Source organism: Synchiropus splendidus, chromosome 17 (assembly GCF_027744825.2).
Source record: "Synchiropus splendidus isolate RoL2022-P1 chromosome 17, RoL_Sspl_1.0, whole genome shotgun sequence".
In the NCBI taxonomy this organism is placed as follows: domain Eukaryota; kingdom Metazoa; phylum Chordata; class Actinopteri; order Syngnathiformes; family Callionymidae; genus Synchiropus; species Synchiropus splendidus.
The window spans coordinates 3005275-3031387 of record NC_071350.1 but is presented as its reverse complement, the minus strand read 5'-3'; the positions used below and the strand labels follow the sequence as shown (position 1 = coordinate 3031387).

Sequence of the window (26113 nt, the reverse complement as noted above, 5' to 3'; positions counted from 1 at the left end):
CCACGGCAACCTCAGCACGCTCATTTGTTTTGTAGATGAGTAATTACATCCAATTAGTGCCCAGTGGAAAAAACAGAGTCTGGAGAAAGGCCCATTGTTCTGGATAGATTGTGTGAATATTAATAGCGGGACGGTGGGGAGGCACGGCGATATGATGGGTGATACTAATGCAGCTGTGGGCTCTGCCTCACCCCTGCATGACAGATCAGATGGGCTCTGATGAAAATGTATGGCTTTGAGATGTACCAGCGTGATGGTGTGTGAGCGGCGGCCAACAGGCTTGTCGAGGCGCTCTGGCTGTCCACCTGCCGTCCTGTCCAGGGACTGGAACAGACCTTCCTGATGTGTACTCATCAGGCTGTTCGCTCACTCACATTCATAATAAGGATTTGTCTGGAAACTCAAAACTACAATAAAATCATGCAAAATAGAAGTGATAACATCGAAACAGTTATTTAAAGTAAGTAAATAAATAAATAAATCATGATATATTATGCCGTATTGCCCGCCTCATTCCGGACACATTTGAGACAAAGATATTTTCTGCAATTTGTTTCCGCAAAACAACAACCGAGTGCCAGTCACTACAGTTTTTCCACAAATGAATAGGGGTTTTCCATAGGGCTTTAAGCACAAGTGAACTTTGGCCGAGGTTCCTTTGGTGGTGGGCCTTGGGATTTTTTCAATGAACCAAGGCTGCCATGGCTCGAACAAGGTTGAAAAACACTGATCTAACACATCAAGTGAAGGCGGTTGTTGATCTGTAGAAATCAGCAGCTTTGCTTTTCCAAATTGAACAATCTAAACCAGGGGTGGGCAATTGCATTTCCTAAAGGGCCACACTATGAACTGTGACTGTGACTGAGAGGGGCCACCGTGCCAAAAGAAAGAAGGCGACGACTACAAAACATGAAGGAGAAAATAAAAATGGACCTAAAAAGGTTAAATCTCAGAAATATAATATATTAAGTAGAAATGTGCCATGAAACCTATAAAAATGCTTCATTTTAGATCCATTTTTATTTCAACATAAATCATAATAGAGCAATGGTCCAAATACCTAAGAAAGACTTGAAAAAGGCAATTTTTTTTTTAAATTACAACTTTCTTTCAATGTCTTTTGAGGACCAAGAAATACTCGCAAAAATGTCAAATGAAAAGAAGAAAAAAGGGGAATCTTCAGCGTAATATTTATAGTTGAACCAGTCATGCCTGAAAACACAACAGAAACTTTACTACAGATCAGTTATAGTTTTATTTAGTCTGACCTCATGAGGGCCGCAAAAATAGAGACAATGGGCCATATGTCGCCCCTAAGCTGCACTTTGCCCAGGTCTGATCTAAACAGAGTACCTTTATCGATACTTACAAATTCCAGACTTCTTTATGGTTAGAAATCCATTACATTGTGACTTGACATGAAAACTCGTCTGAGCAGCTGTGCTTTCTTTTTATTTCTTGAACAACAAGAAGTGATCTAGATCCCGCAGCAAAACCTTCTATGACTAAACAGCTTTCAAGTGCATTTCCTAGAGTCTGACTCACTCCAGAGTCCTGACGTGGTTCCTGCTGGTGAGTCCTCCAGCGCTTTTTCCCCTAGTACTGTCGCAAAAAAAGGACATGAAGAAGAGGGAAAATAAAGCATCAGCAAAAGAATGAAAATAACATTGAGCCCTTGAACTATTTTTGCTTCAGACTTCTGCCCACCAAAGTAGTGATCGTCTCCGGTCCAGTTTACAGCATTACTCATCTTCAGGCTCTTTCTTGCTCACTTTTCCTGTTCAAGCTTGGTTCTCTTCAATGCCATCTCTGAATCTCAGTCCCCCTAACTTTACTGCTGCCCATTGATTTCAGGCGCTTTTAGGTATTTGAATGAATGAATGAATATATTAACAAAAATGTGATATTTAGATTAGATTAAATAGTGTGATAACCAATTGTTTCATAAAAAGCATATGTGGTATATTTGAAATATAAACTTGGGTGAGGTAGTGAGGTTATTCTCCGAATAATAGTTTAGTTCTTGTCATGGACACATTGCGAATTAAGTGCGTAAACAGTCATCTGTATACGTGGCCGGACTAATGACTGTTACTTTTAAACAGAGCATATAAGAGACAGTACTGACAGAACTGTGTAACCCCGACACTTGCTCTAGAGTTGGTTGGGATCCTGCAGCAAATGTATCCTACAGTTTTTTACGGGTCGTACTGCTGTAGCCTCTCAAGGCTGTGTTGTCCTTAGAGACAAGCATCTGTCCTAGTCAATTGTAACGTTGGCCTGGATATAGCAGACACAGAAATGTCTGCGCCCAGACCGTAGACCATAGATCTTCAAACTGGGCCTCAAAGGGCTTGGGATGGTGCTGTCCATTGTGGACAATAGACAGCCAAAACTGAGAAGACGGAGGCCACAAAAAAATGCAGTCGACGCCTGTCTACAAGTCTACCATTGCGTTCATCGATTTAAATTTGGCTTGCATCCCATTTCCTACATTTCTGACAGAGTTTGAACTCCTTTTCCTGGCTGCATGAGCCAGTAGCCACTCAAAATAATTTGGCATTAGCTGAGAAATGTCAGAATAGAACCGAAATCCAATCTGAAACAAAATGATGTCCCAGACGTCTGTGGCTACAGCAGTATATAACTCATAAAAGTTTATTTCAAACAAATTCCAAAGACATGGCAGCGGGGACACACAACTTGCACCATTAAGAAGATCCCAGTTCCCTGATGTTGGAGCCCTTCCTGAGTCACAGTCATGAATCCATCTAAAGACGAGATCCTTTTGTACAACTGGTTGTACAACAGTACAACTGGAATACTTCAGGGGAATGTTGCATAGACTTTCACTGAGCACCAGAACAAAGAACGCTTTTGTTCTGAAGAGTGACAGATGTGAAATGACTTTTATATAAATTCCCCACTTGGTTGGTGCTATTGTCAAATGTTTTACCCAGTTATAATTATTCTATTGATTCCGTTCTCCTCATTAGCGCAGCCAATCAATTTTCCTCCCTGACATTTGTCTAAGTGAACCAAATGGAATGATTGGTTCTTGAGCTTTGTTCAATGTGTCAGGCATTATGTGACGTACGTGGGAAGCCTGCTGTATTTGGATCCTATAATTTGATGAGTGGGCAGACGGCTCACAAGTGCTGAGATCAGAGTGCTAAAAAGCATCGGCGCGGCTGCGGCTTGCATCCATTTGGCACAAGTGGACTGTCTCACTCTTGGATAGTTGGAGGTGAAGTGGCTTTGAATGGCTGTTCGCTCCATGACCCAAATAAAAGAGCAAACACACAGCAGGGGAAACCCACCGTGAAAAAGCTGGTGTCACCAGTCACAGTCCAGACTGAGTAGATTAACTCTGTTACCAAAAAAAGGAGACGTTTCTTTTAATTGAACTCCTTCTATCAGCAGCTTGTCTGAGATTAAGAGGACAAGCAATAAATGTCAGCAGGACTTATTGTTGAATGACATTTTCTAAACTGTTGATAATCCTCCAGCTGTGTCAAAGAGAGAGTCATTGGCCGAGGCCAATAGGTGCCGCTCTCAGAGCCCTTTGGAATATCTAGCATCAATAAACATGAATGGATCTGTATCTCATTCACGTGAAGAGAACCCTTATCATCTATTGCTGTTGGTCCGAAGAGAAAGAGGCCCTAAATTAATTATCGACCACTGTGCTTTGTGTTTCCCTCTTTCAAGCTTCCTTCAGGTATGTCAACGCAGAATTGTTGGTTTGAAGTGGGCGTTTATTGATCAGTGTTTAATGAACTTTTTATCTGGCTCATTAATGATTGTGCTAAAACCGTCCAAACTATTTAAAATGCTTCGAATCATGAGTTGTCTTTAGACATTTACCGCTGTATGTTTTAATATGTAGCATCGCAAGTAAGCCGAGAACTTACCAGAAACCCTTCCTTTTTGTGGCAGGTACAAGCAGCCGGGCCTTTTACAGAGACGCCTCAGTTCTGCTGCTCCTCTTCCATCTGGCGTTCGCTCTGTGTTTCCTGCAGGGTAGAGTCTGCCGGACATACTCTCCTGTGTGCACTCAGCTTGATATACGCTGCAAAACATACTTGGCCAGGCAGTTTCGACTGAGCAAACTCTTGGGTACTCTCAAGTGTACTCTGCTAGCAGGGTATTACGATGCAGCTAGTGGCAGTATGCGTATTCTGTTAGATGGTGCTAGTTGGATTCTGTCTGTGCTTTTTCTGGGTGGCATATCTTTGTGTACTTTGCCGATTTACTAAGCAGGGTTGACTTTGCACCGTATTCTTTGCTTAGAAGAGACGACTAGACAGAACTAGGGACACTCAGGAGCTCTTACATTGCTTGCCATGGTCACCATGAAGCTCATGTGGAGAAGTTTACAAACAGAGTTAGGGAAGACAACTCTGCAGGTTTGAGCACATCGAGAGGAGACACAAGGAACATGGCATAATACAGTATGTTGACATGGGGAAAGTGGACATGATTGTCCTGTGCTAACACAGAAGCCAACCTTCAGTGCTGAATAAAGGGCTTTCAATGGGGGCGCCTTTCGCTCTCCATGTAATAATGTGTCACTCGGTATGTAAAGCCTCTTAAACAACCATGCGTTCAGTGTGGTGACAAAGGTACCATCAGGAATGGGTAGCACCACATAAGGGCCTGTATGTACCCAGTGTGACATCCACTGTAATCCATTGAAGGGAGCTTCTGAAGGGAGTTTTTCCAGTCCCCAAGCAAGACAATAGCACAAATCAGACGTGTGTGTGAGATTATTAAAAACTAATAAATTTCCTCTGACAATAACAACAGCGCCATGCTAACTGCCGACGTTAGCTCAGAGTTGTCCACTGTCACTGGTCTAACACAGAGTACTCTTTCAACCTCATACCATGATGTCAAAGGGGTATTATTGTCCTAAAGCGGCGTCATCTCTGCCAACGAAACCAAGCCTTTTATGAACGCCTTACCATCCGTCACCGCTAAGACTCCTCTGTAACGGTGATTAGCTGCAGCTGACAGCGGTGACGTGGCTCCGTGGACACGGATCGACGGCAGCATGTAGCATCAGGCATCACAGTCGGGAATCGATGAAAGGAAGCAGAATTACCATTTCTTAACAATTCCAGAGAATACGACAATTTCGAACCGGTTCTGAATAGGAATCGGTTTCCAATGGCCATCCCAGGTCACAGGTGTTGTAGAGAACATGATGGTTTAAGTGGACATTGCTGACCTGTTGTGGTAACCCCCTGATGGGAAATGCAAAACATGGATTCTGTCAGGGGTTCACCACCGAGGGATCCACATTCTCACTCCTGAGGTGTCCCACATTGACGATCGTGTTTTTGGATTTTTGCATCCCGGAGTGTCTGAAGTCAGCCCTCTGCATTGCATGTTGATGCATTAGGCCTTCAATTAAATCAGGTTTGCCCTCCCTGACGGTGCTGGCAGTCACCGGAACGTCTCGCACAAAAGTGGCTGGGATAAGAGTGGAGCTGCAGGATGAAGCACTTGAAAGTTTATTTCTTGTCAGTTTATACATGTAGTACCTCGTGATCCTGAGCTTGACCTGCAGTGCTCACTTTGCACTCTCAAGCATGTGGTCATTTGTTGCTGTATAAGGTACTGTATACATACCAAGAACCGTCAGTAGTGGAGTAACTATAGGGGCATATGAAGCCTCAAATCCTCATTTGAAACCCAACCATTTGGCTGGAATGTCAGAAAATGTCGCAGGTCAGTTCAGACTTCTGTTTGACTCCTGGGATAAACGCTGAAGTCCACTTGACTATCGTCATTATGTGGCATCTTAGTGGTGAGAATGTTTTGGGTAAGTGGATTGTAGTCCAGTCGGTGTGTTTTTAACCGGGTGTAGTGGACTTTGCTCTGTTAGGCTCCTAGGAGTAACAAGGGGGTACCTCATTGGCAAAGGCATTTCCAGAGCTGAAGAACCCTGCTTCACTCACTCAGCTGTCTACTATCATCAGCTTCTCCTCCAAAGTTGTAGAACTGACAATTTTTTCCTAACAAATAAAATATAGTTTCAATATTTACATATGTTACGGTGTACCTGTATTAACCAGCTAAGCTTTCTATATGTTTGTAACCTTTATTACTTTCAAAACTGTTTTTATGAGGTCACACTGACTGGTATTCATGAAGTATGACGAGAAAAGCTGTTGAACCATGATCATAATTCACTTTTCACTCCTGCTGCACATGATCGATGAGCAATTCTCAAGATGGTTTGTTGAAGTAATTCTCAATACGTCACCTAGTGTCCACCCACTGCAAGTGTATGGGGAGCATGTGGAAATTTGTAGTGTATATTATCTGTGCATTATAAATACATGAGCTGGGAGGGGAGGGGGCTCAGTCACATGACAGCAGCAGACAGGGACGGCCACGAAGACATCCACACTGATGTGTCAGTGGAAACCATGTAACACACCAGTAGCATGCAAACATTTTTGACAATGAACAAGTTGATTTCCACAATGATGGAGTCCCCTCCCCCTTCCCCACTCTATACTGTATCTCCCAGGCCTCCCCGATTATGGGTTTTACTCTGCGCCCAGTGACCAGAGGGGGGGGCCCTGCTCCTTTGCTGACTATGGTTCGCTGGGGCCCCAAGCGGCTCAGATGCTGCACAGTGAGCATGCCACCTCCGCCTGCAACTCCCCCCTCCAGCACCTACACAGCCCGGATCAATTTAAGAACCAAGGTTTGTATATGCGCATCTTTCTCATGCACCTTCTTGGAATCTTTCCGTTTGTTTAACTTTTCTTCCATGCAGAGTGTTTTGCTGTTTCCATTCTCTTGTCAATGAAAGAAAGAAGGCCCCTCTGCCAAACAAACAAAAGAAGCATCTTGAAACATTAAAACCTGAGTGCATGTTCTCCCTTCCTTTCTGATTTAATTTATGCACATCTCTTGTTTCCTTGACAAGTTCTGTTGCAGCCCCTCGCCTGCACATTCGGGGCTCAGAGAATGTGATCCTTCGTTTGCATGCGAGCAAAACAAGTGCTGATGATGTCAGAGAGTGCACTGCCTCCTCGGGTTCATCTGAATTATGATAAACAAAGAAATGAGCATGAGAGCCAATGTCATTTTTATTCCAGCCCTTGAAGTGTTTTAAGTGTATGAATAATTACTCTCCTATTAAAGTGTGAAAGTCTAACTAGCAAATCAGTGCGAGTGCTTTGCAACGTTGAATGCTAAACAGACACGGCCCGTCTTCTCCTCCCGACATGTCACACTACGACGCTCGGAAATAGCATGAATTAGTGCGGAACAGTCTCCGAAAGAAGAACGTGGACTATGTGATTGTGTTAATCGTGGCAGACACTGGGACATTTTGCAACATAATGAGGCGTCATTTTACAGACATGTGGAACCCCTTGGCCGTATTTATGTCAGGACCCGTTCTAAACCAAGTGACGTCCATTAGAGAGTCATAACAGTGACCAGCTAATCGTCAGGGATCAAGTTTACGTGCTCAATGATTTCACTCGGCGACACAGCTACAGCCGCACATTAGCAAGTGAAGCACCTCATCTATGTCATCCTCATGCGGACAGCCATCTTATGCGCTAGGCCAGGGATTCTTAACCTTTTTTTGTTCTCGGGGACCGCTTTTCCCAGAACAAATGGGCCCATTCAAGTGATACACTCTCGCTTTCATTTGTAATAAATAATGGTACGATCATCTACTTACACGTAAACAAACCAAAACCTTGTGAAATGACATGAAACCATGTGATCATCACAAAATATTTATTTGTCATCAAAAAGTCCAACCAGCAGCAGAAGCAGGTGCAATATTCATATTCATATGAATGTGTCATATTCAGCAAATTTACAAAAGAAAAAAAAAACACACTTGATGCAAACTGTTGAGAAAACTGAATGAAATTCTGAATAAAATAAATATGATAAAACCATGTCTAAATATAATAAAATAAATAAAATAATGTTTTATTTAAACTCCAAAGAAGATACAAGTAAGGTGTAAATAAAAGTATCGCCATAAAATAATAATAAAATAAATAAAAAAAATATTTTCGAAACTGCTTCAACAGGTGCTTTCATGAACAGCTTTTGCTGTTGGGGGCAGGATCACTTTCTTATCATTTTTTCTTTTCAAGAAGTTCTCCATAGTTGTTGACTATCATAGATTTGCAGCTGTCAAGTCAATTCAGTGACACACTACTGCCACCACATGTGGCTAATTTAATTATTAAAACTGAGCATCTCGCAGCCCTCACAGCCCAAAGGGGTCAAATAAAAAACCATTGGCGGCCCTCTAGGAAGGGGTCGCAATCCAACCATTGGTCCCTGACCTTATGGTTAAAATTCACTGCGCTAGGCTACTGCATTGCATCACTTACCTCAAATCCTGTCCAAGTCACACAAAGTCGAAAAAATGAAAATAAAAATAAATGGGGAAAAAAAACAACAAATAAAAAGACAAAAACCCAAAGTCACCTGAATTCTAATGACTCGCTTGCTTTTTTTTTTTATATTAGCCCAAGTCATCTTATGGTCTCGCAGCAGGTGCAAGTTATCATGCTGCCGATTCACTTCTTACAATCCAATACTTAGAATACATAGCACCGTTGGTCGCCAATGCAGCAGGCATTCTTCAGAAGATAAACAAGCCTTCCACGTCATCCTCAAGCCTGCAGACCGCGTCTCCGCCACATCAGACTGGAGACTTGGGTGTTGTGCTGTTTCGTCTGACGATCCTGTGACATCACTGCCTGTGACGCGGCACTCTGCCGGCACTCACATGAGTGAGTGTGCAGTGGACCTAGCAGGCCGTCCGGATGGTCAGAGCGTTGGTCGACTGCTCCAGGCAGATGTTGGCATTTTCTAAAGCCTTGTCTGAGCAAAAAATTCTGCAGCAAACAGCAAAAACACACCGACAGAGACGCAGATGGCATGTGAAGGGTGTTTTTTTTTTTCTTTTTTTCCCAAGGCCTGTTGTTTTTTATTGGTGTAGAAGTGTGACACCCCCTCCCTCGGATTTCCCCCCAGGCATTCCGCCATATTTTCCCTCTAGATCTAATAAACAGTTGCTTCATAGACACCAACATGGCAGCAGTGGGATTACTCACTTCTTAACATCATTGGATGCATAAATCAGCACAGTTGTCTTAAGATTTGATGATTGTAGCATGAAAAAAAGGCGCTGACAAGGCAAGAAGAGTCTTTTTGTTGCTTCCTCAGAGGGAGCTCACCTTCATGTTTAGAAGCAGCGCCGCCTCTGAGAATTTCTTGTGAATTTATGATGGTTTGAAACGCTGGCTTGTCAAAACGCTTCTAATTTAGCAATGCCAGAAGAGAGTGGTCGACTGCTGCTACATTATCATAAGTTATGGTTGCAGATTCAGATACTTGCACCTGCCAAGATGTGCGTTTGATCGGTGCGTCTGAAGGGCTGATAAATGGCTGTGAATGCTAAATTGCATTTAATGTATCTTGAATAACTGGCTTTAAGTTATATAAGGTTGCTAGAATTGGATTTAAACCACGCCTCTTAAAGATTATACATTTTCACTCCTCTATTATCAAAGTTCTCTTTCTTGTTTCTTCCTGTCAAAATCAAGACAAAAGACACAGTAGCTTCCTCTGAGAAACAAATGTGAGGCCTAGCGTGATGAAGGGTGGATGCATGGCATATAAACGGAATTTAGACCACTAGTCAAAAGTTTTTTATTTTCAAGATTTCATGGCTGTTTACATGAAAGATTCTCACTGAAGGCATCAAAGCTATGAATGAACACATATGGTATTATGTTCAGAACACATGATTTACACATACATTTACAAGCAGTTTAGGCTACACATAAAAAGCTGCAAAGAAATGGAGGCAGTTAAATAATCCGTCACCTCTGCTTTGTTACAATGTAAGCAGCTAGTCAATGAGAAATGTAAGGAGCTTGAAGTGATGTGAAGTAAGTGGGAAAGTGCATCGTGTTATGAATCGTGACAGTTTACTTCAGAAATGTTGGACGTTACACTTCATTACGGTCTAAATTTTTATTTTTTTTTTGTTTCGTCACTTCAGCTAAGTCCATCACGGGCCATTATAGTAGTTTATTTCTCTGTCCGTTGACTAATATAACACAGGAAGAGCAACATTAGCTTTAAAAATGTAAGTTTGTATCCACATTAGACTTATTAGTTGGTGCGTGACAAGATCTTGTGCTCTGAGATAAGGTGGAATTCAAGTTGAGGAAAAAGCTATCAAAACATTTGTAATGGGTCGACGAGGTATCATGAAACAGTATTGCGGGGTTGATGAAACTGAGTCCTCATTTTCAGAGGCCACTAGATGGCGCTCTTGGTTTAGCAATGATATGAGGTTTCACTGACCTAGTTGTTCAAGTCAAAACATTCTACAGCAGCTGGTGGCCTCTGAATTTCAGGACACTGTTTCATGAAACCTCATCTACCCCTCACTATGAAACATCCATTTCTGTTCTGGACAATGTCAAAAACTGACTGGAAGCATTCAAGTGTTATCATTTTGACTGGCGTGTCAATATTTATTTTTAATTTTTAAATTTCTTCATTTTAGATTTTCTTAAAACACGGAAATTCTCATGCCTCTCTCGTGAACCCAGCGTCTTGAGACTGAGCATATCATCTCACCCTTGCCAGTTGGTCCAGCTGCTACTCAGTCGGCGAGTCAGTCAGCTAGCCGTGGCGCCGGAGTATTGAAAATGTGAACTAGAATGAAGCGACGTTTCATTCGACCTCGACACTATTCATTTCTATTACTCATTTTCTGCAGTTTCACATGCCGCAGTGGCGTATCCTTGAATTCCTCTCGACTTGTTTAGTCGCTGAATCAAATCTGTCTTTCCCTCGAGTACCAGCCATGTATCACAGTGTTCTGCGGTGTCATTCTTTTTTTCTCTCTTTTAAATCACTAAATGAAGAGTAGAGGGGTCGTCAGCGATACAGCAGAAAACAAATATGGGCCCTTCATTGAGCAAAATACTTTGGCTGGTGAAAGGTTCCCCACTTTTACTGAAGAATTAGCCATCACAGGGCTGTTTGAAAAGTCTGTAATTACATAATAAGGCAGTCTAGTGGAGTCTGTGGCATAGAGATAAGAGCAGGAGCTGCTGGCTGTTCAGCTGCTTCTAGTCCAGTAGTTGGAAGTTTTTTTTTTTTGTATTTAAATGGTGTTTTACTGATGTTCGTAGGTGATCTGAGCTGATAGAGGCGTCATGGCTCTGATCCATGTGTGAGCATTAGCACGGCGGATGTAATTTACGCAAAGATTCCCTCTCAGGCATCATGAGCTCATACCCACACAAGATCAAGCATTTCCTTTTGCCGCTTTGTCTTCTTAATGCAGCTGTACAGGTTTTATTCCTGCACCATCTGTCTGCGAGCGAGGGTGAGAGCGAGGGTTACGCCAGGCTGACAGCAGACGAGATTGCTGCTCAGATATTCACATTTTTCTTTCTCCCCTGACTGTTTTTCCTCTCTATTGCCGGTGTTATTGGCCTTTAGTAAGTATCTGTATTTGTTAGGACATTTTATTAGTCTGGGTTGCTCTTACTCACGGAGCAAAGGTGGTAAGTCATGTACAGTGTTTCATTTTATCCTCCTGAGTTCCAACCTGCTGAAGAACTCAGGTCAAGCTTTTATATTTCCCCTTACTGCCTCCTCTTGTTTCACAAAGCTATTCTTTTGCTTCCTGCCTGAGGTGCACTCCAAAGTCGACTTGAATACGTAGTATTGAAGGATTTAAGTCTTGCTTGCCGATGCAAGAAACAGAAGAAGCGTTAGTCTGACTCACCGATGCTCTCGTCCTCTTCTTCTGCATGGCATTGTTTTGTTAGCATGGTGTCTGTAGCGACGTGCTTGTTTGTTGTGTGCATGGCTGAACTGGATGGCACTGTGGAGCATGAGGAGAGGACCTCATACTGGATTCACTAATCTGCTCCACCTTAAGTGGAGAAAGTTGCTTGTTGAATCCAGTCATGTGGCCTCCTGACACTTGCTCATCATGTCCTTGATGGCTGGTCCTAAGCCGCTGTGTTCTGTGTTCCCGTACAGGCACCAACCCTTCAAGGCCCGGTGGGTTCCCCGGTGCCAACAGTCCCGGGCCTGTGGCAGATCTGTACGGACCTAGCAGCCAGGACTCGGCTGTGGGCAACTACATCAGTGCTGCTAGCCCCCAGCCCGGATCTGGTTTTGGACCCAGCATCACTGTGAGTACCGTAGTCTGCCTCGCAGAGCTGTCGACGCCTCCTCGCGGTTACTAAAACCAGCCACTAAGCCAATCCGCTCATAGTGATTTTCGACTTGATTCAGAAGCAGGAGAAGCTTTTAATACCTCACAAAGATTTACTGCTGCAGATCTCTGGAGAGCAGCGTCGCACCCAAGCCGTGTACGCCCTAAACTTGGTGGTGACAAATGAGCAGCTTGGTTAAGAGCGTTGCTTCAACAAAAAAGAAAACGCTGCAGGCTGTTATTGAACTGCGAATGCGTTTGTGCTTCCATTCATTATTCGAGAATAATTTGATTCAATTCAAACCATTTGAAACCAAACACTGCTCCAAAACAAATGTTCACATCGCTATTTTATTATTTGTTTAAAGTAGGTGCGCGAGCGCTGGGAAACAAAGGTTTAACTAATGTTTCTTAGGATAGTTGATCACTGTGTTACCAGTGCACAGAGAATTCTTTTTTTTTTTAAGGGTGTCACATCATTATATATTATACACATTATAGGTAAGCCACTAAACTCAACCATGTTAGAGGTTCTGGACGTCCGTCAGCATTGAGACCAAATCTGCATTCGAGGGGGGATATTGTGGGTGAAAGAGAAAAAAAGACGTGAGAACAGCAGCTAAGAACCTGGGTTCATTTTCAAGTGCTTCCCTTCTGACAATCCTGCTTTGGAATGGATTGATGAGAGTGAATGAAAGCTGGCACTCCACTTTTATTACAAGCAGATGCACTGGCTTGATTGACAGCTCTGTTAACCCTTTGGTGTCACCGCGGTCAAGCCCACACCCAGCCGTGCCAGAATTCAATCTTGCGCGTATATGCTGGTAGTTACGGTAAAGCAGCATCCTCGCAGAAAACTTCAAAATAAAGGCACTATAATGGATTTTAAAGTACAATTCCGTCCTTTTGCAAATAGTTTGGCTGCAGTCAAACTCATATACACTCACAGTAGAGGACCTGATGAAGACACACAGGAGGTTCTATAGCATTCTATTGTGTACTTCCCGAATCAAAGCCCTTGCATGATGTCATATGGCTCATAATTTGTATTGTGTTATGAGGCTTGTCCTGGCCAGAGTTTTAGTTTTGCTGCATTCAAACCCATACGGACTCACAGTAGAGGACATGAGAATTCAGAATTTGGGTGAATGAAAAAAAGTGTGCAGGAGGTTCTGGGCATTTCGGGGATGAACTCCTCTGACAACATAAGCCTTGTTAAAAATGGAATTTCGTGACTCCTGGCAGCGTGTGAGCCGGGCTAAACTGACTCACCGCGTTGCCCCGCGTTCTCTCACATGACTGAACTGATCGACGTGTCGTAGGTTATGAAAAATAACACCTGCTGACTGGAAACTGTAATTAATGCATGAGGCTGGAGGAGGGATAATGAAGAGGCTGTTTGCGCCGCAAGTTAGAACCACGATGACCAACTTTTATGCTCCACGCCAACTTCGCTTCCTCGCCCCAGTACAGAGAGAAAACAAGCACATTTTGAACCGAGTCTCGCTGAAGGCCTCGGATTTGTGTGTGAAAATGCCTGAAGCTTGATGCCACCCTTAAAATAATGTGCCGCCCAATTAAAATGAACAGGCGGCTCATTTAGCACGGCTGCCATAATAGCTGTGCAGCATGTTACCAACGATACTTGGAGCAGAAAATGTGAATCACAAAGCAGTTTAAGTAGCAGAAGCTACGTAGCCAGCAGTGGAACTGCTGCCAAAGTCCACAACCACGTCCTCTGATGTGCAACTTCTGCTGGACTGTAAACGCATCTCGAGTCAGCAAATATGTGACTCGTGATATGAGTAACAGCACGTTTCTTTAGGCACATTTGTGGAAGCCATTTTGTGTTATGATCCTCGAGATGTTTGACCTCATCTATACATTTATTTTTCTTTTAAAGAGGTGACAAACTAGGTGTCCAATGCTACAAGTGGGGTGATGTAATTTTACAGCTGTTTGTTTTCACAAAATTACAAGTCATTTTAATGAGTCAGCCGACTGTGCTCGCTGACAGCAGAAATTTCTCAAATAAATAATTTGACCAAATACTGTTTTTTGGTTGGGTTTTTTTCTTTTGGGTCTGCAGGCTTTATTATTATGCAGTTTTTTTACATAATGAAGAATGCCACAGTGTGAAAAATATTGGGGCCTTTACTTGCAATCTATAATCTTTGGCTTTCAATAATTATTTCAACCAAACCTCACATTATTTTTTAACCAGGAGCACCATCTGAAAATGAGGAAAATGTGTTTCATGAAATGTTGATGTTGATTCAAAGTTTATGGATAATTCCATTCAGAAATGAATCAGACTTCTCCCCCACATCCGTTTGCAGTCGATAATCGCCTCTTATATCCTGTCCATTCTCTATACAGTATTTTATAGTTGATAGCGCTGCTTGTTTGCAAGCCATCTTTGACTACATGTTACTCTGTGCTGCCCCCTGTGGGAGAACTTCAATAGTGTGAGGGCAAAACAAAGTCATCGCACAAATATGTCAAACTAATCTTATGAATGTTTTGGAAACTGAGTACTGAAAAAATCAACAAATTCACATCACTTTTCTGCCCTAACAAACGTCCTAAACAGTTAAGGAGTAGGATCATCATCACCAGTATTAGTACAAGTAACATCCGCTTACAACCTTCTGGACTTCCGTCCACCCGTACTTACGACCACAGCCAGCAGATGCTCATTTTTTATTTATTCAATGCCTGGCACCGCAGCACGTAGCAGCCCAGCAACGCATACAACTCTTACAGCACAGTATCCCAGCACCTCACTCTCACACAGCCATCTACCACTACAGTCGTACCTATAACCCTCGCGGCGGCTATTTTGAACAGCATTCGACTTACGTCCAATCTGACTTACAACCGGTTGGTCGGAATTGATCCCGGTCGTAAGTCGGATGTTACTTGTATAGCAAAAATGCAAACATGAAATGAGATTGTCGGCGTCCTGAAGGAACTTAAGTCTGGGTTTTGTACAAAGCTCTCCACATGCACCAAGAAAGCAGGGTATTTAAGCCCCACCATCTCTGGTCAAACTAAAATTCTACAGCTGATATTTTTACTATTGGTTTAGTGCTTTGGTCCAGCATCCATTTCCCATAGAGCAACAGCCATACAGTCCGTGGGAGTCGGTGGAACATTCATGGGCTCACTCTTCACAGCAAATATGCAAAGTCACTCACCATTTTAATGTGATGCTTCTGTACGATCTGTGTCTAATTGATTTATGCTTTCGGAGTGGAAAAAGCATTTGTGCCTTTTCACTTGCTCACAAAGCCTTACTCATTAATTGTTTTGGAGTCACTGGCCGGCCGCCATTAATCTGCTGTGCTCAGTGTAGGAAAGCAAATATTTAGTCTGAAAGACCCGACTGGCTCTCTTTCAAAGCAGATTTACCACCGGATAGTTGACTGAAACAATTTGTTTTCTCACTTGTTGCTGCGGTCCACCTCAGTCAACGCGTCATGTATTTCTCTGTCTGTTTGATTTCATCTTTCCAGGGGTTGAAAGAGGAAGCGAATTCATGAGCCACACCAATTTGTTTTACCTGATATCATTCAAGTCCTGTGATTCTTCGGTGGAATGTCAAACGGTGCCAGTGGTACTGTGAGCTAAATTGCCTCTTCAGAATTACCCAGTGAATCAAACGGCGTGCTGTAAAGCAGCGAGGTGATGGGCCCTCTGACACTGCTCTCGGCGAGATGATCTCTCTATTCACTACATTAAAATAGCAAATGAATCAGAACTAAAATGCACTTTAGAATTCACCTCGTACAGGGAGAGCCAAGCTCATGGCAGATCGCCGCGTGTCACGACTTCAGATTGACTGCTTTTGTCCCTCACCGCGACGCTTCGCTGCTTTTATTAATCCCAATATCAAAACAGCCGCTGCGAGGAAGCGCTAATGTTTTCACATGACAGTCAATTACGGAGCGATTAGTTGATGGAAGTGATAAAGGACAGATCATCGCTGGTCAAAGTGCTTTTGTACGCGGTTTTTAAGTTCACAGACTTGACGGCTGCCGTCACACTCCCCTGAATGTTGAGTCGCGTGTCTTAATGGTCTCGATCGTGAAGAGGTCGCTCCTATGTGCCAGGCATTTCAGCTTTAATGGGAGAGCGTCTGCGCCTCTTCACAGTTGGAAGAGCACCATTCATGTCATCGGCTGCTGCATGATTCGCTGGTGTATTTCTTTTATTCCTCTATCTCGAAATTCTTTAATGTCCATAGATCATTTACCAAAATGGGCAGCTACATCTTTAGCACTCACACATCTTTAGTCTAAGGGCTAATCCTATTTTGTGCTCTAATTCTATCCTCAAGTGAAATTATAGCTCAAGACTGAGTTCCCACGAGGTGGCACTCGCTGATCTATAATATTTGGCTTTCAACAACAATTTCAGCCTGACATTAACACCACCAAGCGCGCCACCCTCTGAGCTTTAAAAATAAGGACACTGTTTCATGAAGCCTCATCACTACCAGCTCCTTCGATGCTGGTACACCAAATGCGATGCACATGTGTTGAGTCATCTCATTTACTAGGCCTCTCTGCTTTTTCGCATTGACTTGAGAATGTGAACATTTTTGGTCCATAAAGTCCATTAAAAGAGCCATTACCCAGGAGTTGATCCGCAGGGTAGTTGTGAACTCCAGCTCGAGACACCATGACCAATGCTGAGGATGCACTTCCAGATGAAAGATTACACATTTGACCTTTAGCCAGAGCTGCAGAAACAACAAAAGCTGCATAAGTTCTTGCTAAATTGTTTCCCAGCATTATCGCCAGCGCAATAAATCACGGGTGCGACAAGCTCCGCTGCTCCCGATCCAAGATGATCTGGGTTGATTTTGGTTGACAAGGGTTGATGTGATACTCACTTTTCTGTCCTTGAATTGCATATACTGACCAAGGCACTAACTCTACACTTTTAGGGCCCGTTGATTGCGACAGCTTTTACAAATGGATACCATTGAGCAGGTGGCTGGTTGCCATCTCGTCAGAGGTATTGCATTTTATTTACTGTGCATTTCTGTCACTCTTTGTCTAATCTGTGTGTCCCGCCGCATGATTTGTTGTCCATTGGCCCTCAGTCCAGTGACGGAGCTGGTAGTAAAAGTGTGAGCGGGAACAAAAGGCGACACCTCGATCAAGCGGGATTCATTGAACCCCACTGTGTGGCGGTCGCAACCTCACACCTGCTGCCGGCTCCGTCACGTTTCTTCATGTTCTTTTTCTTGAAGTTTCATACATTGTGTGACAGGCCGGTGTGAATCCTGTATTTCTGTTGCTGCTGCACAAGATAAAGAAGTCCTTTTTTCAAAGTCGTGTCTGTACGAGCACCAGTGGTGGGCACTTTGATTCCCACTGGCTGTGTTGTGCAGTTTCGTAGATTAATTGAATTGCGGCAGTTATCCATAGTTGTTTTGTAATTATTAAGGTATCAATCAATAAATCAAAAATCAATCAATAAATCAATAAATCTGTGGGTAAACAAATATCAATTAAAAAAATTTAACTAATTATTTATAGATAGAAATAAATGGAAAAAATAGTAATCATGTTACCACCTAGCACCACTGTGCACCTGCAGCTTATAGATCGATGAGGCTTATGTGTGAATAGGATGTAAGTTCCTTCTTATGTTTAGCGAGTGTAGCTTTATTAGCATTTTGTGGTGCGCTCTATTGCCATATAAGTACAGTGGTACCTCGGTTTTTGAACGTCCCGGACTTTGAACAAATCGGAGTTCGAACAAAAATTTCGAGATTTTTTTGCTTTGTATTTCGAACGAAATTCCAGAACTTGAACGCCCCTGAAAAAAGCCTTAAAACATCATAACGTGCGCAGACCGATCAGCTGACCCACAACGCGCTTTGTTATTGTGCCTCTGAATGCAGTCGTGTCCCGTTAGCTACATTTACTGACTGCTTTTCTTCATATTGAGGTGTAAAACCTTTCCTGTCTCCTCACTGGACCGTGGTAGAGTGTCACAGGGGAGGTGCTCGCTCTCCTCACCTCCGAGGCTGGAGCGCACACTCCAGGGTTTGATTTCCTGTTGTCAGCTGGAGCTGGGACAGGGATGAGGCGAGTCTGGGACAGAGCGTTACTTGGTTTATGACTTTGTCACAGCCAAACTGCACAGAAGCGCACATTCAGAGCTGGACACGCACCGGGCACCTCTTCACTTCTGGAGAGACGTCACTCACTCTGCAACCCCTCCCACATGCAGCGGCCACACACATAGAGGAACAGCGCACCTGCAGCAGACGCTCTACATTCACTCCTACAAAAGCCTATTTTAAGGCTTGGAACACATTGTTTCTTTTTCCATTAATTGGAAAGGGAAAAATCGATTCAGATTTCGAACAAATCACTTCTCGAACGGCCGTCTGGAACGGATTGTGGTCGAGAACCGAGGTACCACTGTAGAATAGTATAAGCTAAAGTGCTACCTAAGTATGAATTGAAATTGTTTTAAATTGTTTGGCTTTATAGTGATATTGCAGCAGGTGATATTGTGCAGTGGTACACACAGAGAAGCATGTTGGTATGACACCTCTGTCGTGATTCAGCCGGCCTGTCGCAGCCAAACTCAATGAGCGGTTGTCGTTTCTGAAGTATGTTTGTGGGACTCCACTGCCGCCTCTAACACCTGCACCCCTCCTTTTCTGTCTGTTTGTCCTCCAGCAGAGTCTGTCTGGTGGTCCGGGGAAATCAGGGCGGAGTTTCTAATTGGCTTTGTGTGCAGGTGACGCTTTTCAACCTTCAAGCACTACAGCGTCACCGGGGCAAATGGAGAGACAGTCGGAGCCGGCCGACCGAGAAAAGAACACGTTAAGTCATCTCAGAAAATAACTGCTGTACTATATTCCAAACCTCCTATTACTCCCTTTACCTGGTTTGGTTCCAGTATCACCACCGATTCTTTCCCCCGTCAGCTTTCTTTTTTTTTTTTTTTTCCTCTGTCGATGATCAGTCCTTCCCTTGGATGATGTTTCGTGCATATGGTTTTCGGAATTGAGAAAAATCTCAGATAAAGAAAAAAAAAATCCATCTTGGGACGATTTGCTGAAAAATACTCAAGTTTTAAGGAAAAATTTGAAGGTATAAAAGTAATAAATCTTAGTAGCGGTTTTATTTCTTGTGATGTCTCATTGTTAACCATAATGACCTATTTTTGGGCAATACGAAGAGGACTTCAATATTTTTATGGTCCTTTTTTATAAGTGTCATTTTATTTGTTGTTTAGAAGTATATAAATATATATAAATATATGCTATAACAAAATTTCATATTACTACATTGTGAATTGAAACTTGAGAAAAAGAAATGTAGCTGTACATATTATTCCAGTCACTGCATATAACCCACTCAGTGAGAGAATAGCATATTTTTGTGGTGGTGTGTCAAAGAACTAGCGTGTGAATAGACGAAGAAAAAAAAAAGCTGTAAACACTTATTATTCTACTTTTCCTGCTGGAAACATCACACACAAAACGCGCTCTGTAAATACTCAAGCTGAATAATTTTACAAGTGTCATACCAGCAAATTTGCAGTCAACACTGTTTTAAGAAGAAAAAAATATATATATATATTACAAAAAAACGCAAGTTGAAATTGGTATCTTTTGTCTAACTGTTCAAGTATCGCTATCATTTCAAAGCAGAGATAAAAAAAAAATGAATCCAAAGCACACTGTACTTAGATGTAAACAGCAGTTTTCCGGTGCATCCTGACACTTTTCTACTCCAGAGGATCTTGTTTGTTTTGGTTTTTTTTATGGTTTGTTTCATCCTGCTTGTTCCTGATCCAGTCTTGATGTACTGCTTGTTCCTCGGATTCAAATAAGGAAAGTTTTGATATCATACCTCAGCCGCCAGATTGTTGGAATCGACGGCAGGTTTAATTTATTCAACAACGATGAAAAAAAGGAAAAAAAAAAAGAAAAAAAAAACACTGAACGGTAACGCAGCGGTTTATCATTGCACTGTGAGTAGTCGAGTACAGGCCACTTCCTATTTGCACATGTACATGTTGGCTTTTGTAAGAAACGGCCCTGTGCTTTGGGATAACATGAAGGTTTTCCTTTTTTGGATGATATTCTGAAACTTTGGAAATAGAAGAGACTATTTATGGAGACATTGAACTTCACTCTGGCTACGTTCACGTTACCATTTGATTTTGGGCTCGGCTGTCAAGTGAGCATTAATACCGTGCTCCCTTTCTTTTCTACTTTGAAAGCAAATCAATCGCCTTGTTGTACGGAACCTTTTCGACAAAATATGACGATAGACTTCTGCACATTTATTTATGGACTCGTTTGTAAGTTTGAGGTTGTTTTTCCAAAGCTTGTCCAGTAAATTCATACTAGACTTGTTTCTTAATTTATATAACGGCAACAGTGAGTTTTGTAAAATAATATCTTATTTATTGTCCAATATTTATCCTGGACTTGACAGGGTCAATAAACACACACACGCGCGCTCGCGCACACACACATACACACACACACACACACATATATATATATATATATATCCATTGAAGTGGAATCAGTGTTATGACTTCTGTGTTCTGTCAGTTTGATGGACAGCATTTCACAACGCAAACTCTCAAAGGAGTTGTGTGAACGTAGCCTCAGTGCCGCAGCACCTGGTTCATGATTTCACTTCATAAAAAAACAAAACAAAAGATGGAATAATAGGAACTGCTTTTTTTTTTTTTTTAAACGAAAGTCACTGATGGCGCGAATGGTGTGTATTCTGAAAAAAAACACTGTTGATTTCTGTTTTATTTTTCTGTATCATTTCAAAAACGACCAGGTGAAAGAAATATGCTGGATTATATGGAGGTATGTTCAAGTAATAACTTTAAAAAAAAAAACGACAAAAAAAACTGTAATGTTCAAATGTTGAAGAAAATATAAAAGTGTGGAAAAAAAAACTATAAAAAAGATGTTTCTTTGCAGATATCAAGTCTAATCCAAATTTTATTGATACTTTGTGGTTTCTATATGAATACTTGTAATATAGTATTAAACTGTACTGTGCATCCATTGCTTTCTCTCTCTCCATCCCCATCTTCTGTTGATCATCCCGTGTTCCATCAGTGTGTGAAGAACTCCTTGTAAACAGAGTGCTGTCTTTGATACCAGTGTAGTGCTCTTTGTTGTTCTCCCTCGCTCTACCTCTCCCCCCTCCCCCCTCCCTCATACTTACCCCCCCCACCCTGCCTCCCCCGCTCCCCTCGCACTCTTTTTCTATCTCCTGTATTTAGATGTTCTATAGGACTCATTAATATGATACTCGTAGTGACTAGTGGGTTTTTAGGCTCAGTCAAGATAGACGTTCTTCTCACCCAAGATTCTTTTGCTTGTGATTTCTATCCCCGTGTGTGTTTTCCGTTGCTCACATGGTGTCAGCGAACCAAAGCTCTCGTTGAGGAACAGTGGCTGTCAGATGGGAAGTGTACACAAGGCATTAATCAGACCCCCACCCTTGAATGTTTTTTTAAAAAAAGAGGGGTGCGCCATACTACCTTAAATGCTAAGGCTCGATATGCAAAACGGAGTTTTCATCAAGAACACAAGCTGTTCTAATAGTTCAAGTGCTCTTTGATTCATCTTTTATTCAAAAAAATACACTTTCACACCACTGATTGTCAGGACAGTTCCAAAAATAGACTTTTTTTTTTTTTTTTTTTTTTGAAGAGTCCACCTGCTACTTTGAAATCAGAGCGAGGCTGATTAGGAGGTGCTTTAGAGTCGGGTCCCCGATGTCAGAGCGGGACCCCAACGCCGAGGAGTGCTGGGACAAATCAGAGCAGGAGAGGTTTCCAGGCCGCATCACCACTCGGGACGGGGATGATTGAAGTGCAGGTAGCGCAGCGGCCTCCTGTTTACAGCAGACGCAGCGTTGCTGGCAAAAACAAAGCTGTTCACGCTGCGAGCCCACTCCAGCTGATGGTTTGGGAGGATGGTTCAACCTCATTTTTACACTGGATGTTGCATTTACATCACGGCGTGGGGTCGGCCAATGAAATAGTCTGTTTCATCCCGTCGGTTGTCAACTTCCATGGCGAGCCAACGGTAATGGCGGCGCTTCGTCTGCGGTCACGCGACGTCGACTGCTTTTTTTTTTTTTTTAACTGATGAATGTAATTACACCCACATTATGTAATGATCTGTCGCATTTTGTTATAATAACCCAGAAGCAATATGTCAGGAGCCTCTCTCTTTTCACAGACACCGCAGTCTGGAGTGACAGCGGCTGCACTGTTTACACACATTATACACATGATGATGATGAAGTTCCTCAAGAGGAAAACAGTAGATAGATCTCAGTGTTTTGGAAGAATCTGAAGCACCGTCCGACCAGATGAGAAATGCTTGCGCAAAAGCACACACGTCGGTGCATGCTCTTTTCAGAGGGTTGTTTTTTATATAGCAAAATGTGACAGGAAAGCACGTAAGGCGGGTGTTCTTACACGCGTAACACTGCGTCCTGAATTTATTGAGATATTGTTAACACGTCGCTGGAGAATCCATCAGGAGGTGAAAGTGCCCTTTTGAAGTGGACAGCCAGTATGACAGTACACAATCTTATGTGTTTATTAAGAGTCTGACCTTGTCCTTGACAGCTTTACTGAGAGTTCACCAATCAGCCACAACATTGCGACCACACAGAGATTAGCTCTCACTGGTGGAACCTGCGCTTATGAATGGTTCCTGTGTCCAGCCAGGGTGACCATGCTGACCCCTTTACACCATCAGGGTGAATGTGAGCGTCACAACTGGACCGTAAAGTGGCTGCGCACATGAGAATGGTTCAGGCCCACTGGTTGGGAATGGCTTTGTTGCATGTGGTGAGGTGTCATGAAACAGCGTCCTCATTTTGCCGCTCACTGCTGTAACCTCATGATGCTTTTGAACTGAGAGCGCCACCTACTGAAAATGAGGTCACAGTTTCATGAAACCTCAGGCCGTCACTGCTGAATGACTTTTTTTTAGTCAGTGTTTTTTCAACTGAGGTGCCGCGTGAGAGAGTGCCAGGTGTGCCGTGGGAAAATGATCCAGTTTCACCTCGTGTCCAGAGACAGAGGTGGGTGATACGATGACATTAAGTCATGACAATTTGAGCGTGTTGATGATCAACCAAGGTGAGCAGATCACATGGATTCGCTGACATTCTTTCTCTCCACTCTACTGTAGAGCTCCAGTGTGTTGATGCGCTGATCTGTCCGTCAGTCAAAGCAGCGCTGCTGTGGTGCGCGGCGCTCCTCTTCCCACACACTCACAGACAAGAAGCCGCTCTCATGCGCAACTTCTAGCTGTTTTTAAGCTAACAGAGCTAACGGCTAATGTGACGTCTCACTTCAAAACTATTGATACCAGTACATGGACTGTCAAAGTTTGCTTTGTGGTTTAAACGTTGGCATGCACAACAAAATAAATGCGCTCCAAAATGTCAAAGAATAATAAGCAAGTTCAGGCGAAGAACGCTAAAGATTTGGCTGGAAACTCAAAAATACAATACAATCATGCAAAAGAGAAGTGATCGAAACATCAAAATCAATCAAAACAGTTATTTAAAGTAAGTGAATTAAAAATTAAATCAAATTATGTATTTTGCTGTATTCCCCGCCCCTTTCTGGACACATTTGAAACAAATACATTTCCAGCAATTTGCTTCTGCAGTCTGGCAAAATAACAACAGAGTGTCAGTAGCTACAGTTTTTCATAAATGAAGAGGGATTTTCTATAGGACTTTAAGCACAAGTGCGCTTTGGCCAAGGTTCCTTTGAGAGTGTGCCTGTGGATTTTTTAATTGAACCAAGGCTGCCCTGGCTAGAAAAAGGTTGAAAAACACTGAACTAACAGAATGCATTTGAATTTCAATTCTTCATATTAGGTGACCATCTTGAGCGGTATGAGTTCCTGTCTCACAGCTCCACCTGAGAAGGCTCCGAAAGTAAATTCACTTAGCTCATACAGTCATGTTAGAAATAGATTTTCCACTGATGAGTAGATAAAGCTTCATGAAACAGTGTCCTCATTTTCAGACTCCGCTAGACGTTTGGCTTTGCACCACTGTTTCAACTAACTCATGAGCGCCACCCACTGAGCTCAGCAAATGAGGATACTGTTTCATGAAACCTTTCGCTCTGCTATCTGGGCCAAAATGGCAGCAGTTAAGTGCCAACTGGGCCTTAAAGGGTTCACAGACTTTTCAAGAGTCTGAATGAGTCACAGCTGCCTCAATTCGTCTTGGCAGCAGTATGTTATGGCTGATTTGTGAACAACAAGCTTGAATGACAGCCTCATGTTAGCTTCAACGTTTAAAGTTGATCTGTGTGAATTGACTTCTATACATTTACAACCATTCCAAGGCATTAGTCCGGCAATAACAACCATAACCAACACAGTCGAGTGTTTAAACAGATGCTGCTGGTGTTCTTTTTAGTTCCATCAGAATTCCCATGTGTTCATGCCGACGCTCATCACAAAACTGGTGCAGAAGTATTCTTAAAAAGACAAACTTGAATCCCACCTGTGTTGCTGTAGCTTAGACTTTAAGGTAGCATGGCTCTGTTGCTGTCCTTTTGTTTTTCCTCTCCAAACTGACAGCAGTTTACAGCTGATGAATGTTACACATTTTCGTAGACTAGCCAATCCATTCGGGGCGAGGGCAAGGGGTCTTTGGTTTCAGAAAACAACAACACGGTAACAACAACGATAACAAAAGACAAAAAAAGCAGTCCGCCCGAACAGGGCCGGCGTTTGTAGTGTACTACCGTATCCATTTAAACTTGAATCTTCAGGCAAGTGTTAGGCAATGGCCAAAATCTGTATCTCCCCCTCCACCACCTCCCTTGATCACAGTGGTTAAAAAAAAACAGTTACTCATGGTCGCCTGAACTGAGCGTTACTACCGGCGATGACAGAGGAAGAGGAGGCAAACGTGTCTTTATTTCCTGTTTTTGTGTTGAGGGGTGAACTTTGTCGTCACTTCAGACCCACCTCCATTTGTCAGACTTCCATGTAAATTGCAATATATCTTCATGTGTGTGTGTCCTGTGTGTGATAAATATATACTTCCTCATTTATACGTGACTATTGTTAGACTGGAGACCTCAGCTGTAAACCCTTCACCAATCACACGCCAGAATCATGAGTCCAGTCGCCATTTTTAGAAGCGCCGACACAAGAGTTGACACGAGGCCTGTGGCGTGTCGTCAGGGCGGAGCAGACGGCCGGGCCTGCAGGCAAAGCCGGGAGCTGCGTCACACCGCTCCCAGCTCTGGCCATTCCTAACACTTGCCCTGTTTTTTTTTTTGTTTTTTTTTTATGTTGACCTACTTTTTATGGCGAGAGACAGACGGACTTGACTGACATCTGAAAGCATCTTTCAGGTTATCATATGGCTTGCTTAAGCCCTGTTGTAAAATATACTAAAATAATAATAATAATTATAATAAACAATAATGGATGGGGGTCTCTCACATATCAAATGTGGAAAGTCTAATTTTATATTTGTATTTTCAAATAATAATATTGACAAAAAAAAATGTCTGTGAAAGGTTTCCATCCTCTACTGTGGTCCAGAAAAATTGATGTGTCTGTCTGGAAAATAAGAAAATAAACTGACTTGTTATACGACTTCTTCTCACAGTTTGCGTGCGTTATTTCCTCCTGCGACACGTGATTAGTGGCCTTTTAATACTTGGCCAATGCATGCGTTCATAATGCGGTGAAGACATTCATTGTTAAATATCTGCTGACATCCCGTAAACGGACACTGGAGAGGACCCCGGTGTGTACTTTATGTTTAA

At 42.7% G+C, this 26113-nt stretch overlaps 1 protein-coding gene across 11 annotated transcripts in view; it reads left to right on the top strand.

Moving 5' to 3' along the window:
- msi2b (musashi RNA-binding protein 2b) overlaps window positions 1–25383 on the top strand; it is a 340308-nt gene extending 314925 nt beyond the window's left edge. For 2 of the 11 annotated variants that reach the window (XM_053847942.1, XM_053847937.1), the window contains exons 12-15: window positions 6545–6724; window positions 12082–12236; window positions 17214–17284; window positions 19031–25383. In XM_053847942.1, the coding sequence (XP_053703917.1) occupies window positions 6545–6724; window positions 12082–12236; window positions 17214–17255 (377 nt within the window). In that variant the 3' untranslated portion in view covers window positions 17256–17284; window positions 19031–25383. Of the gene's footprint in view, window positions 1–6544; window positions 6725–12081; window positions 12237–17213; window positions 17285–18969 lie in introns of all 11 variants that reach the window. The other 9 variants (XM_053847947.1, XM_053847944.1, XM_053847941.1 and 6 more) reach the window with 6 other exon arrangements.
- The last annotated feature ends 730 nt before the right edge of the window (window positions 25384–26113 follow it).